The 16,220-nt window shown below is 44.4% G+C and overlaps 1 protein-coding gene across 1 annotated transcript in view; it reads left to right on the forward strand.

Annotated features, from left to right (window-relative positions):
• MDFI (MyoD family inhibitor) overlaps window positions 1–13,425 on the forward strand; it is a gene marked incomplete at its 5' end in the record, with an annotated part of 34,423 nt that extends 20,998 nt beyond the window's left edge. The window contains 2 exons of the mRNA XM_082247628.1: window positions 11,043–11,234; window positions 13,075–13,425. Coding sequence (XP_082103754.1) covers window positions 11,043–11,234; window positions 13,075–13,331 — 449 coding nt within the window. The 3' untranslated portion in view covers window positions 13,332–13,425. The remainder of the gene's footprint in view (window positions 1–11,042; window positions 11,235–13,074) is intronic.
• Between the last annotated feature and the right edge of the window lie 2,795 nt (window positions 13,426–16,220).

Below are 16,220 nucleotides of genomic sequence, written 5' to 3' on the forward strand. Positions count from 1 at the left end.
TCTACTAAAACAGGCTTTTCAGGGTTTTTTTTGGCTTGACATGCACTTTAAATAACTGAAAGGTTATTTTTTTATGATTTATTTTATTATATATTTATTTGTTATATGTAACATATATACTGTATATATTTATTTATTTATTTATTTGTTTGCTTTCAGCCAGCAAAGGTTCACAATTACAGTAATCTGTAATTATAATATATTCTATTTTGGTGTAAGCCCAACAGTTATTCAATTCTGCTTCTGTGCTCAGCACAGGACCCCAAATGTCATTGGAACCCAGCAGTTCCACAAAAAGACCCAGCTGGGTGAGATAAAACTTTTTACCCAGGAAAATAGAAAATCAGTATATATGTTATTTGCCTAGGGTGCACACATTTTGCAAAGACCTAAATGTGTTGGTATCAATTAATACCCATGTGGGACACTTTATAAATTTAAATCCAGTTAATTACAAGTTGAGCCCCCTACATATTACTATACACATTGTTTCCCTTGATTTAGGGCAGTTTCAAACCATGAATCAATCAGGAATTTGCTGTGTGTTCTTGTGGGATTCACATCACATGCGATGCAGGTGCATGCACTACTTTAAAATGCTCAGCCACTGTACCACGCGATCTGCTACAGGCAAATGCACTGCATTTGCATCCTACATTTGGGGTGTCATTACAATAACATTGACATCTGCTGCAGATCACAACCGCTCCGTTCACATATTGGCGTCCCAGATCGCGGGCAGAATCGCAACGATTCTGCCTGTAATCCCAAACCATGGCAAATCGCGGGACACCTGTGCGATTCTTATCACTTCCAATGGCACACCAAACGCGGCGTGATTTTGCCACGCCTGACGAATCACGGTAAAATCACGCAAACAGAATTGCGGGATGACTGTGGCCCAAAAAAAGTTCTTGTACTTCTTTTGGGTGACAGGCGTCCCACAATCTTGATTTTTGCGATTTTATCGCGATTCATTTCGGCAAAATTGCACCGTGTTTAGGGGGCCATTGGAAGTAGTAGGAACTGCTTGGGTGTCCTGCGTAGAGATGGCCTTGCGGTTTGCCCGGCGGTCGGTTCGCGGCGAATTTTGCTTGTTCGCTACCCGCCAAATTTGCCAACACATGGCGTCGTTTGCGGCGGCCATATTCGTTTACATTGGGGAGAACTTTGACCCATGACACAGCCGTCAGGTGGAACGGGACAGCCAATTGAAACATTCCAGCACATGGACAGTCCCCCTACCCTATAAATAGACCTTACCTGGCGGCCATTTCACATTCCGCTTTTTGCCAGTGTAGGGAGAGGTCTGCTGTGCTCATCAGGGAGAGTTTGCTAGACACATATAGCGCTGTGAAGATCCACAAAAGTCCTTTTCAGGGCTGGTATTTCAGTATAGGTCTACTAGTATCTTTTGAGTTTAGGGAGAGGTATCCAGTGGTTGCTGTAGGGGCAGTTAGAGATCGTCATCTGCAGTGACACAAATCGCTCTGTTAATGTCCACAAAAGTCATTTAAAGTGCTGCAATGTCATTATAGGGTCTATTACAGTCTCTTTAGTATAGGGGCAGGTATCCAGTGGTTGCTGTAGGGGCAGTTAGAGATCGCCGTCAGCATTGACACAAATCGCTCTGCAAGGGCTGCAAATTTTTTGGTATTGCTGTGCAGTGCACTAAAAAGGGGGGGGGGGTGGGGAGGGGGGTAATCCATAGTATAATATACTTTGTAGAAAGAATATTGTAGTGGATTAGTAGTATTATTGTGCACTGTGCAGCATTGTGACAGGTGTGGTGGTGAGATTGAGCGTTTCTGCAGCAACACTACACACAGTGACAAAAGCACTTGTAATGTATTATAACTAGTGTGATAGACCAATTGCCCCCCAATACCACATATTGAAGTGGAGTGTTATCTGAGTAAACTTTTTCAAGTGTATTTGTGTCATGCAACAATATTGCTTCGTTTGCTGAGTGAAGTCTGGTACACACAGCGCCAAACTCACTGGCCAATTTTTGGAACTGGTGCCATACACCAATGCTTCCCCAATACCACATATTGAAGTGGGGTGTTATCTGAGTAAACTTTTTCAAGTGTATTTGTGTCATGCAACAATATTGCCTCGTTTGCTGAGTGAAGCCTGGTACACACAGTGCCAAACTCACTGGCCAATTATTGGAACTGGTGTGATACACCAATGCCCCCCCCCCCCCAATACCACATATTGAAGTGGGGTGTTATTTAACAGTATAATTTTCTAAGAGTGTATTTTAGTCCTGCAAAAATGTGGCCTCTTGCTGTGTAAACAGTGCTACACACAGTGACAACAGTTACTGGCCAATTATTTGTAGAACTGGTGTTATAAACCTGTGTTCCTCCAATACAACATATTTAAGTGGGATGATATCTGAGTAAACGTTTACAAGTGTATTTGTGTCATGCAACAATATTGCCTCGTTTGCTGAGTGAAGTCTGGTACACACTGCGCCAAACTCACTGGCCAATTTTTGGAACTGGTGTGATACACCAATGCCCCCCCAATACCACATATTGAAGTGGGGTGTTATCTGAGTACATTTTTTCAAGTGTATTTGTGTCATGCAACAATATTGCCTCGTTTGCTGAGTGAAGTCTGATACACACAGTGCCAAACTCACTGGCCAATTTTTGGAACTGGTGTGATACACCAATGCCCCCCCCCCCCAATACCACATATTGAAATGGGGTGTTATGTAACAGTATAATTTTCTAAGAGTGTATTTTAGTCCTGCAAAAATGTGGCCTCTTGCTGTGTAAACAGTGCTACACACAGTGACAACAGTTACTGGCCAATTATTTGTAGAACTGGTGTAATAAACCTGTGTCCCCCCAATACCGCATTTTGAAGTGGGGTGTTATCTGAGTAAACTTTTACAAGTTTTTTTGTGTCATGCAACAATATTGCCTCGTTTGCTGAGTGAAGTCTGGTACACACAGCGCTGAACTCACTGGCCAGTTTTTGGAACTGGTGTGATACACCAATGCCCCCCCAATACCACATATTGAAGTGGGGTGTTATCTGAGTAAACGTTTTCAAGTGTATTTGTGTCATGCAACAATATTGCCTCGTTTGCTGAGTGAAGTCTGGTACACACAGCGCCAAACTCACTGGCCAATTTTTGGAACTGGTGTGATACACCAATGCCCCCCCAATACCACATATTGAAGTGGGGTGTTATTTAACAGTATAATTTTCTAAGAGTGTATTTTAGTCCTGCAAAAATGTGGCCACTTGCTGTGTAAACAGTGCTGCACACAGTAACAACAGTTACTGGCCAATTATTTGTAGAACTGGTGTAATAAACCTGTGTCCCCCCAATACCACATATTGAAGTGGGGTGTTATATGAGTAAACTTTTACAAGTGTATTTGTGTCATGCAACAATATTGCCTCGTTTGCTGAGTGACGTCAGGTACACACAGCACCAAACTCACTGGCCAATTTTTGGAACTGGTGTGATACACCAATGCCCCCCCCCCCCCCAATACCACATATTGAAGTGGGGTGTTATTTAACAGTATAATTTTCTAAGAGTGTATTTTAGTCCTGCAAAAATGTGGCCTCTTGCTGTGTAAACAGTGCTACACACAGTGACAACAGTTACTGGCCAATTATTTGTAGAACTGGTGCAATAAACCTGTGTCCCCCCAATACCACATATTGAAGTGTGGTGTTATCTGAGTAAACTTTTACAAGTGTATTTGTGTCATGCAACAATATTGCCTCATTTGCTGAGTGAAGTCTGGTACACACAGCGCCAAACTCACTGGCCAATTTTTTTAACTGGTGTGATACACCAATGCCCCCCAATACCACATATTGAAGTGGGGTGTTATCTGAATAAACTTTAACAAGTGTATTTGTGTCATGCAACAATATTGCCTCGTTTGCTGAGTGAAGTCTGGTACACACTGCGCCAAACTCACTGGCCAATTTTTGGAACTGGTGTGATACACCAATGCCCCCCCCCCCCCCCAATACCACATATTGAAGTGGGGTGTTATCTGAGTAAACTTTTTCAAGTGTATTTGTGTCATGCAACAATATTGCCTCTTTGCTGAGTGAAGTCTGGTACACACAGCCCCAAACTCACTGGCCAATTTTTGGAACTGGTGTGATACACCAATGCCCCCCCCCCCTCCCCCAATACCACATATTGAAGTGGGGTGTTATTTAACAGTATAATTTTCTAAGAGTGTATTTTAGTCCTGCAAAAATGTGGCCTCTTGCTGTGTAAACAGTGCTACACATGGTGACAACAGTTACTGGCCAATTATTTGTAGAACTGGCGGACTGACGGACCAGCAGATAGGGAGGAGAGGCAGGCAGAACTTGCATTGCACAAGAGGTACAAAGCAGACTGCAAATGTATCAGGAGCGAGCCATCAACCATGTACAGTCACATCTGGCGCTCCCAGGACGCTGGCATATGGCTCCACAGTGTGGGCTTTTTTTAATGTGTCCCTTGCTGACACCAGTGTTGCCATCTGCGGCCTTTGCAGTCAACGCATAAGTAGTGGTAAGCCCAACACTCACCTAGAGACAACCGCCTTAAGAAGGCACCTGAAATCCCAACACCAAGCCCAGTGGGAGCAACACCGTCACAACCCACAAAGCCACACTCCATGCTCTCAACGTCCAGCCTCTTCTCCTTCTCCTGTCTCCTCACAGTTGTCCAACACTCCACCTTCCCTGATGCCGTCGTCACGTTGTTCTGGAAAAAGGCAGGCTTCTGTGGCTCAAATGTTGGAGCATAAAAAAGGTGTCCGACAGGTGTCCGACTACATCAGGTTAACGGCCGATGTGGATGCTCTGAGGAGTAATGAACCCCTGGACTGCTGGGTGGGCAGGCTTGACCTCTGGCTAGAGCTTGCACAATTTGCAATGGAACTGTTGGCTTGCCCCCCATCCAGTGTCCTGTCCGAAAGGACGTTCAGCACAGCAGGGAGGATCGTGACCGATAAGCGCACTCGCCTAGCTCATGACAGTGTAGACTACCTCACATTTATAAAAATAAATGAGGCATGGATCTCTGATGAATTCAACACATGTGACCACCAGTAGATCATGTTTCATTGAAATTCCTCATCACAGGCCACAAATATCTGCCAGACCGCCATCCACCCACAACAATTCCTGTTCCTTGTCTAAATACAGCGGCATAAAAGGCATTTCATGTCCATTGAATGGCTAATTTTTGGGGCCTATACAGGCCGTCACTTACTGTTCTATGTACTGTGAATGCCTACTGTACTTCTAGCCATCAAATAGTACGTTCTTTGCTGTCAGTTAAACCCATGTACATAAACATGTATATTAGAGCTAAAGAAAAGGCCTTCAAAAAATACAAGACTGAGAGGTCATTGGCAGCATTTAAGCACTACAAAGAGTGTAATAAGAAATGTAAAGACGAAATCAGGGCGGCTAAAATAGAACACGAGAGACATATAGCAGAGGAGAGTAAAAAGAACCCCAAGAAGTTCTTTAAGTATATAAACAGTAGGAAAGCGAGGCCAGAGCACATTGGCCCCATAAAAGATGATAAAGGAAAAATGGCCACTGAGGACAGAGAAAAGGCGGAAGTGTTAAATAATTTATTTTCTTCAGTCTTCACAAAGGAATCGGGGGGCTACACGAACCTTGCTTGTAAGGCCGAACTAAATAATACACCTCAGGAAGTGCCGCCATGGCTAACAGAGGATAGACTTAGAACTAAACTAGAGAAACTTAACATAAATAAATCCCCGGGACCGGATGGCTTGCACCCGAGGGTTCTTAATGAGCTCAGCCAGGTGATTGCCAGACCATTATTCTTGATCTTTAAGGATAGTTTACAGACGGGTATGGTGCCAGCTGATTGGAAAAAAGCCAAAGTGGTACCAATATTTAAAAAGGGGCCGAGATAGGATGGAAACGGACTTGGGGGTACTGGTAGACAACAGGCTTGGCAGTGGCATGCAATGCCAAGCCGCCGCAAGCAAAGCCAACAGAATACTGGGATGTATAAAAAAGGGGATTCACTCCAGAAATAAAGAGATTATTCTCCCGCTCTACAAGACTCTGGTCCGGCCACATCTGGAGTATGCTGTCCAGTAGGGCTGCTGAATATAATCGCCGAATCGATGCATCGCGATGCGACCCTTCGCGATTCTGCATTGATTCGGGGTGATTGAAAAATCGATTACTAATGACGTCAGTTCCGGGGGCGGGGACAGAAGTGACATGGCGGCGCTGGGCCGCTGGCCGGGCTTGTGGAACACGGAGCTTCTGCTTGCGGCGCGGTAGAGGAGAGCGGAGCTATCGGTGCTCTCTCTGGCCTCAGGATCAGGGGTCGGCAAGGTGTCCGCTCGCGGACACCGCTGTCCGTGAGTGGTTCTTGCCGGGTCCGCCACGCTGCCCTGCCATCATTGATTTTTTTTTTACACCCAGAGATGATCATGTGCTCACTGACACTGCCTCGCCGGCCGGAGTCGCCGCCCGCCGCTCCCCCCTGCAGACAGTCCCGCTCAGCCTCCCGAATCCTGCTGGCCAGTGAGATTATCTCTCTGCTGGCTGGGGGATGGACTGTGGAATTGGTGCGGCGGTGAGACTCCGGTGGTCACTGGAAGAATCGTGTTGTTGCAGGCAGCTGGGGGGCCCCACTGCTGGACCAGTGGAGAGAGAGAGAGGCCGGAGTCGGACTGACCAGTGGACCAGAGACTGAGGGGAGACACAACTTACGCAAGGTACAGTAACAGAAGAAGTTTTTAAAGTTTTAACTTTGGGGGAGGGGGGGGGGCAGTAGCCAGTAGGCCACCTCAGGAAGGGATGGGACCTGCTCTGGCCCTGGGCCTAGCCTGTTTTAAGGGTTCTTTATGGAGGAGGGGGCCTGGGGGGAGTGGGGGATCAACCCTGGGGGGGACTGGGCTGGGCCCTGGTCTGCTGCAGTGTTCTTCTAAGGGGGATCTATAATGGAGGGGGTCGTTTGGGAGTCGGGACCCTGGCCTGCTCTAAGGGAGGTGGGGGTCTATGGGTTGGGACCAGTCACCAAGCCAGGGGTCCTCCCCACATCGATCCCCCTAGAGCAGGCCAAGACCACCAGGGTCCCCATATAGATCCCCTTAGAGCAGGCCAGGCCTGCTCTAAGGGGGGGTCTGTGGAAGGGGGACCCTGGCCTGCTCCAAGGGGGCTTTATTGGTAGGGGACCCTGGCCTGCTCTAAAGGGGAATGGGATCTATGGGGGGACCTGCCTGCGCTAAAGGGGGGGCCTGCACTAAATGGGGATCTATGGGGGACCTGCCCTGGCCTGCACTAAAGGGGATCTATGGGGGACCTGCCCTTCCCTGCACTAAAGGGGGATCTACGGGAGACCTGCCCTTCCCTGCACTAAAGGGGGATCTACAGGAGACCTGCCCTTGCCTGCACTAAAGGGGGATCTACGGGAGACCTGCCTGCACTAAAGGGGATCTATTCCATAGATCCCCCTTTAGAGCAGGGTCCCCATAGATCCCCCTTTAGAGCTCAGTTCCCCTGGATCCCCTTTAGGGCAGGCCCAGGCTCCCCATAGATCCTCCTTTAGAGCAGGGTCCCCATAGATCCCCCTTTAGAGAAGGGTCTATGGGGGACCTGCCCTTCCCTGCACTAAAGGGGGATCTACGGGAGACCTGCCCTTCCCTGCACTAAAGGGGGATCTACAGGAGACCTGCCCTTGCCTGCACTAAAGGGGGATCTACGGGAGACCTGCCTGCACTAAAGGGGATCTATTCCATAGATCCCCCTTTAGAGCAGGGTCCCCATAGATCCCCCTTTAGAGCTCAGTTCCCCTGGATCCCCTTTAGGGCAGGCCCAGGCTCCCCATAGATCCTCCTTTAGAGCAGGGTCCCCATAGATCCCCCTTTAGAGAAGGGTCCCCATAGATCCCCCTTTACAGAAGGGTCCCCATAGATCCCCCTTTAGAGAAGGGTCCCCATAGATCCCCCTTTAGAGCAGGGTCCCCATAGATCCCCCTTTAGAAAAGGGTCCCCATGGTAATCGTGATGCATCGCGATGCATCGCGGAATCGAATCGTATCGAATCACGACCCTAATAATCGTAATCGCATCGAATCATGAGGTAAGTGAAGATGCGCAGCCCTACTGTCCAGTTCTGGGCACCGGTCCTCAGGAAGAATGTGCTGGAACTGGAGAAAGTCCAGAGAAGGGCAACAAAAATAATTAGGGGAATGGAGGACATCAGTTATGAGGAAAGACTACAAGCACTGAACCTATTCTCTCTGGAGAAGAGACGATTGAGGGGGGATATGATATCAATGTACAAATACTGTACTGGCGACCCGAGCATGAGCATAAGGAACAAACTATTCAAAGAAAGGAGATACAATAAGACACGTGGCCACTCACTAAAACTTAAAGAAAGGCGGTTTAACCTTAAATTGCGTAAGGGGTTCTTCACTGTAAGAGCGGTAAGGATGTGGAATTCTCTTCCACAAGCAGTCGTATCAGCAGGGAGCATTGATAGTTTCAAAAAAATATTAGATGGACACCTTAAAGACCACAACATACAGGGGTATACAATGTACGGTTAAAAGCAAACACACACACACATCATAGGTTGAACTGGATATACTGATGTCTTTTTTCAACCTCACTAACTATGTAACTATGTAACATGTGAGCTAATTTTTTGGAACCTATACAGGCCGACACTTACTTCTGTACACTGTGCATGCCTACTGTACCTCTAGCCATCATATACTACGTTCTTTGCTGTCAGTTCAACCCATGTGAGCTAATTTTTGGAGCCTATACAGGCCTATACTTACTTCTGTATACTGTGCATGCCTACTGTACCTCTAGCCATCATATACTATGTTCTTTGCTGTCAGTTCAACCCATGCGAGCTAATTTTTGCAGCCGACACTTACTTCTGTATACCGTGCATGCCTACTGTCAGGGCTGCTGTTAGAAATCGCGGGGCCCGTACAGACTACCTGGCAGGGCCCCCCCCCCAAGAAAATATTAAAGATATATATTTAGCTAAAGTTACAACAAAATCACTATTAGCAGACACAAATATAACATAACTCACATAATTCCTGCTAAATCTAAAAAAAAAAAAAAAAAAAAAAAAAAAATGTTAAATAAAAATGAAGATGAGATGAGAAAAATATACAGGCTGGGAAGTTGGAGCTCAGTGATCAGAGCGACAGAGGGGGAGAAACAAAGTTACAAAAAAACTCCTGAGCAGAGATAACATTAGAGCCAGTGCTGGGAGGAGGCCCACACAGGGAGGGGGATTAGTGAGGGATGACTGACTCTTTCTCAGCAGATAAAAGCTGATCCCAGGGAGAGGGACAGATCAGATTCAGGTGCTGGAGGAATATTTCTGTATTTGTTGTCCATCACAAATCCCCCTCTCTGTGTGGGCCCCCTTGTGTGCTCGGGCCCCCTACAAGAGGGCTGGTGGTCCCCCCCTATCAGCGGCCCTGCCTACTGTACCTCTAGCCATCAAAAACTAAGTTCTTTGCTGTCAGTTCAACCTATGTGAGCTAAGTTTTGCAGCCTATACAGGCCGACACTTACTGTTCTGTGTACTGTGAATGCCTACTGTACCTCTAGCCATCAAATACTATGTTCTTTGCTGTCAGTTCAACCCATGTGAGCTATTTTTTGGAGCCTATACAGGCCGCCACTTACTTCTGTATACTGTGAATGCCTACTGTACCTCTAGCCATCAAAAACAAAGTTCTTTGCTGTCAGTTAAACCCATGTGAGCTAATTTTTGCAGCCAATACAGGCCGACATTTACTTCTGTATACTGTGTGAACACCTACTGTACCTCTAGCCATCATATAATACGTTCTTTGCTGTCAGTTCAACCCATGTGAGCTCATTTTTGTAGCCTATGCAGGCCGACACTTACTTCTGTATACTGTGTGAACGCCTACTGTACCTCTAGCCATCAAAAACTAAGTTTTTTGCTGTCAGTTCAAACCATGTGAGCTAATTTTTGGAGCCTATAGGTGAGGGAAGCTGCGCTAATAGCAGGCCGCCACTTACTTCTGTATACTGTGAATGCCTACTGTACCTCCAGCCATCAAATACACTACGTTCTTAGCTGTTAGGTAAACCCATGTGGGCTAATTTTTGGGGCCTATACTGGCCGACACTTACTTATTTATCCTGTGAATGCCTAATGTACCTTCAGCTACAGAATACTATGTTTTTAGCTGTCAGGTAAACGCATGTGGGCTAAGTTTGGGACCTGGAATGGCTGACACTTACTACTTTATCCTGTGAATGCAAAATTTTTCAGACTGGAAATGAAAATCAATGGGTCTGTTAAAGTTCCGCCAAATTGTGGAATGGATGCAGACCCATTTTACAGATGTGTGAATGGACCCTATATGTATTAGACAATGTATTTACTGGCTGCTGTCATTTCTGGCAGATTTATGAAAAAAAAATATATATTTTTTGCTGTAAAAAAACAAAAATATTTAGGGCAACTTTTTCAATTGCAATACTTCTGTTATGACATTGTCCATGTGCTGGGACTATTTGTGCACAGCTAGTACGTCTTTTGTGGCTGCAAATATGACCTAAAGGTTTTTAAAGTTCGCCTCCCATTAAAGTCAATGGGGCCCGCCGCAAACTCACGGTTCGCGGACTTTTGAGAAAATTTGCGGCTGGCGTTCGCAAACTGCCCCGGCCGATGTTCGTCCATCACTAGTATTTGCCATGACCCGGAACCCTAATATGTGAACAAACCCTTAAAGTTCCTTATTAATTAGCTTAATTATTTTTTTTTCTGCAGTTTATCTGTATCAGAACCATTGGATAACGGTTCTTATGATCATCTTATATTTACATACTGTAGATGCAGGTACTCTGAAAGGGTTACCTAGAAAATATTGTATGTTTGCAAAAATCGCTTAAGTAAGCAAGAATGTAAATCTACTCTTGGTTGTGATAGTAATCAGCTTATACTCTATTATGAAGTAACTCTCAAAAAGCTTTCTCTTGCAGGTATTTCTGCTATAGTTCCTCCTGTGACACAAGCTCCCAAAAGAAGCAGCAGTCATCCTTATTCAGGGGATAATATTCCCAAGAACAGTTCTCAGAAAAAAAAGTCTTCTCAGCCACATCTAGAAAAACAGTGCAGTCAAGCAAGTAAAGATGGAGCTGAGCCTCCTTTCCTCCCTCCTGGCGCACAAGAGGGTATGCTGGTTCTATGTAATTTTACTCATTGCAACTACTTTTTTTCTTGTATTTATGAACCATCATTTTGTTTTATTTACAGAATAAAATAATTGTATGCATTCATGTTAGTACAAGTGACCCAGTGAAATTTAAAAAATACCTTAAACTAATGAACAAAAGTAGACATAATGCTGAATGGACCCTGTTTTAGTAGTCATTATGAATGTCTTTGCAAGCTACAAGAGATCTAGTTGTCTTGATGATATCTGGTCAATGATCTCAGCCAGGTTTCCTGGTACTGCTGTTAAACATTGCAGTAGTGCTTGGAAACCGTTGTTTGCAAAAGGAGTCTGGTGAGAGAAAATTGTCATGGGTTGGTCTTTGCGTTCAGGTTGCCACTTATCATGATTGATGATGGATCTACATCGCTGGATGACAGGATTATTGTTGGATTTACGATGTGGGACTTTTTTTTTTTTTTTTTTTGTAATACCATATTTTTTCTATAGGTGTCTGTTTTTATTTACTGACTAACTTTTATAGTTGATGAGTAGTAAGGCGTACTCATCTACATACAAGGAGAGCCAGATATCTGGGGGCCTCCAGATTCCAATAAGTACACCCCAGCAGACCCCCACATCCATAGGGGTTGGGAAAGTGGGGATGAGGCTCTTATCCCTATTAACATGGGGACAGGGTGCTTTGCCAGGGGACACATCCATTTTAAAGGGGGTTCCAGATTCTAAGTCCCCTCCCCAAAGACCCCCACAAGCATTAGGCCATGGATGTCAGGACAATCATCTCCCATTGCACTCTCCAATGGCAGCTCCCAGACTGGCTGCTAAATGTCAGCAAACAAGTCAGGAATTCTGGCCGATGTTAGCTGTGAACAGCTTTAGTTCAGGTTGAATTCATGGTTGAGCTGAATGGAATTGGAATTGCCTTTTTCAAGTTGTTCCCTATAAACCCTGCCTCTCTAACTCCTCCCCTGTCTTGTCCCCCCTCTCAAAATTGTGTCAGAAATTGTATGCTCCAAGTAATTTTGTTATATCTATTTATATCCCTTAAAACATTTTACTGCCTTTACAACTAATAAAAAAATCTTAGTAATTAAAAAAAAAATACAGTGTGCATGGAACAGTTTCTAAATTTGCTCATGATTCAATATTTACAAAAAAACTAAAATGTATGTTTAGAAGCATGTATGCCCTGTCCACAGTGCTGAAAAGCAGAGGTCGGCACTTGAAGGTACTCCAACTCTTCATTCCCAGGATTTGGGCACATGGCAATGGCTAGAGGCAAGTGAGTTGTTAATTTGCTATTCCTCGCTATACCAATAAAAATTAGTATTTTTCCAAATCCCCAGCGATTGGGATCCTTTACCAGTCAGTGTGTATCTCATAATCCATTGCAGAGTGTGAGTTTCCCTTACTCTCATGACTCCCCCATCCACTTGGCCCTATGCCGGCATCTGACAAAAATTGTGCCAATAGCCTTGTGCATCTTTTATTTTTTTTTAAAACATTCAAAATGTTATTATTATAATGGATAAAAACATATCAGATATTGTCATAAAAAATACATTGCAACTTGAATGAGTCAATCAAGAGGAACAGATAAGGACATTCGATATCATTCATATGGTTCAACGCGCATCTTGGGCATCTTTTATTGATGGAGTGACTCACAATCTTATGGGTTCACTATGTCACCATGGGGTAGATAATCATATTAAGTCTACACAAAGTGCTTATTTAGAAATAGTAAAATTTAAATTAGATTATCTAAGAAGGATTTCAGTAGACAGATGTTTAATACTAATTCTGGTATCTTACTAAGCACTTTTACTATTTTTCAGATTGCTGTGTACACTGTACCCTGGCTCTGCTGTTCTGTCAGTTTCTTTCCCTGTGCAATATTCTTCTGGACCTTCTAACATGTGGTTCATGTTCGCCTGACTCTGCTGGGATATGCTGCTCATGCTGTTCTATTGGTGGATGTCCTGATTGTGCAGACTCGTGTAGCACTGATTGTGGCATTGTTGATGCCTGCTGTGAATCCGCTGACTGCCTTGAAATCTGCATGGAATGTTGTGGTCTATGCTTCTCCTCTTAAGAGGGCACTATAGAGCTGGGAAAAGATTGTATACAATGTGAATAATATGCTGCCGTCCATATAGAGACTAAAGTTAAAGATGCAGAGAAATTCTAAAAATGAATGGATTTGGTAAACCAAGGACTTTTGGTGAAATGGGACTGGTCTGAGCCAATTAAAGTAACCATATTCTGAGCCATTATGTCTGACTCAAGAAGCTTGTGAAGAACTAGGAAAGTATTCAGCTGCTGAAAACAATTTAAAATCTAAGACATTTATACATATATTTGTATTCTTCAGAGTAAAGTGTTTGATTAAATGCTGTTATAATGCATTTATATCACAATTCTACATGGGAAAAACTTGAAATGCACAGACTAGCTCTGTGAGATTTAAAATTTAAACACTTATTTGGCTTAAAATGTATGACAGCTTGGGTTAAAATACACTATATTACCAAAAGTATTGAGACACCTGCATTTATAAGCACATGAACTTTAATGGCATCCTGGTCTTATATTGAATTGGCCCACCCTTTGCAGCTATAACAGCTTCAACTCTTCTGGGAGACTGTCCACAAGGTTTAGGAATGTGTCTATAGGAATGGTTGACCATTCTTCCAGAAGCACATTTGTGAGGTCAGGCACTGATGTTGGAGAGAAGGTCTGACTCGCAGTCTACACTCTTAATTCATCCCAAAGGTGTTCTATCGGGTTAAGCTCAGGACTCTGTGCAGGCCAGTCAAGTTCCTGCAGCCCAAACTCGCTCATCCATATTTTTATGGACCTTACCTTGTGCACTGGTCCAAATGATTTGGTGGAAGGGGAATAATGCTGTGGGGTTGTTTTTGAGGGGTTGGGCCTGGCCCCTTAGTTCCAGTGAGGGGAACTCTTAAGGCGTCAGCATACCAATACATTTTGGACAATTTCATGCTCCCAAGTTTGTGGGAACAGTTTGGGGTTGGCCCTTCCTGTTCCAACATGACTGTGCACAGAGCACAAAGCAAGGTCCGTAAAGACATGGATGAGCGAGTTTGGGGTGGAGGAACTTGACTGGTCCTGACCTCAACCCAATAGAATACCTTTGGGATGAATCAGAGTGCAGATTGCGAGCAAGGACTTCTGTCCAACATCAGTGTCTGACTTCACAAAGGCGCTTTTGGAAGAATGGCCAAACATTCCCATAGACACACTCCTAAACCTTGTGGACAGCCTTCCCAGGAGAGTTGAAGCTGTTATAGCTACAAAGGGTGGGCCAACTCAATATTGAACCCTACGGAATAAGACTGGGATGCCATTAAAGTTCATGTGTGTGTAAAGGCAGGTGTCGCAATACTTTTGGTAATATAGTGTATCAATATCTCATGTGCTCACTTGTTTCAAACACATTATGTGGCAATTTGCTGGAGATATACCAGATAAATATTGTATGTATACATGACATTATCTATTCTGAAATAATAATGATGTGTTAATTTTCCAGAAAAAATACACATTACTGAATTTTTTAACCACTTGCCGACCGCCGCACGACTATCTACGGCGGCGGTCAGCCCCTCACAGGCAAAGTGACGTAGGTCTACGTCGCTCGCCTGTGAGGGTTTAGGGAGCGAGCGCGCGCCGCCGGAGGCGCGCTCCCGCTCCCGCGTGGTCACGGACCCCCCCGCGCGTGTGACCGGCGGACCCGATCGCCGCCGGCCACTCTGCGATCGGCGGGGGAGAGGGAGAAAGTCAGGCAGCTTGTGTAAACAAGCTGCCTGTCATTCTCCTCTCTGTATGAGAGCTGATCACATGGATCTACTATGTAGATCCATTGATCACTCTGCATACAGTTGAAGCCACAGCCAATCACAGTTAGAATCACGCCCCTAGGGACACACACAGCCCCTCCCTCTCAAATAAAGTTAACCCCTTCACTACCAGTGTATTTTTACAGTAACAGTGCATATATATAGCACTGATTACTGTAGAAATGTCACTGGTAACCCCAAAAGTGTCAAAAATGTCAGTCAAGGGTCCGATCTTTCCGCCGCAATGTCGCAGTACCGCAAAAAAAATCGCAGATCGCCGCCATTACGCGTTAAAAAAAAAAACAACAAAAATGACAAAAATCTTTCCCTTTGTTAGTAAACGCAATAACTTTTGCGCAAACCAATCAAAATACGCTTTTTGCGATTTTTTTTACCAAACATAGGTAGCATAAAACAAATTGGCCGAAAATATTAAAAAATTTTGATTTTTACATTTTTTTCTGGGGGAATTTCATATAAAAAAAAGGGAAAAATATTGCTATTTTTGCAAAATTTATGCTCTTTTTTTGTTTATAGCGCGTGATCAAAAAATCGCACAAGTGATCAAATACCGCCAAAAGAAAGCTCTGTTTGTGGGAAAAAAAGGACGCCAAATTCGTTTAGGTACAGCGTCGCACGACCGCGCAATTGTCCGTTAAAGTCACGCAGTGCCGAATCGCAAAATACCCTCTGGTCGTTTAGCAGCCAAATCCTCCGGGGCTTAAGTGGTTAAGGGTCAATTTTATTTATTTTTTTTAATTATATTTTTATTTGCACAAAAAATAAGCACATTACAGAAACAATATAATGGCAGAAGACATAAAGAACAGGGAGTGGTGCCCCCATAAAAAATACAGAAACAAAGAACAGTGTATCAACAAATGTAGGCAATCAAACAGTACAGAGCTGCAAAGCCTGTAAGTGACCATCCAAAAATACAGTAGCAGACAAATATAGATATAATGTAGAGCAACGAGAAAAAACAGCAGGATCAGGTGGAGTTCAAGGTATATGAGTCCCAATCATCCCAGACAGCAAAGAACTTAGTGTCTGACTTCACAAAGGCGCTTTTGGAAGAATGGCCAAACATTCCCATAGACACACTCCTAAACCTTGTGGAC

Source organism: Pelophylax lessonae, assembly GCF_965119305.1.
Source record: "Pelophylax lessonae genome assembly, chromosome: 2".
NCBI classification, from domain to species: domain Eukaryota; kingdom Metazoa; phylum Chordata; class Amphibia; order Anura; family Ranidae; genus Pelophylax; species Pelophylax lessonae.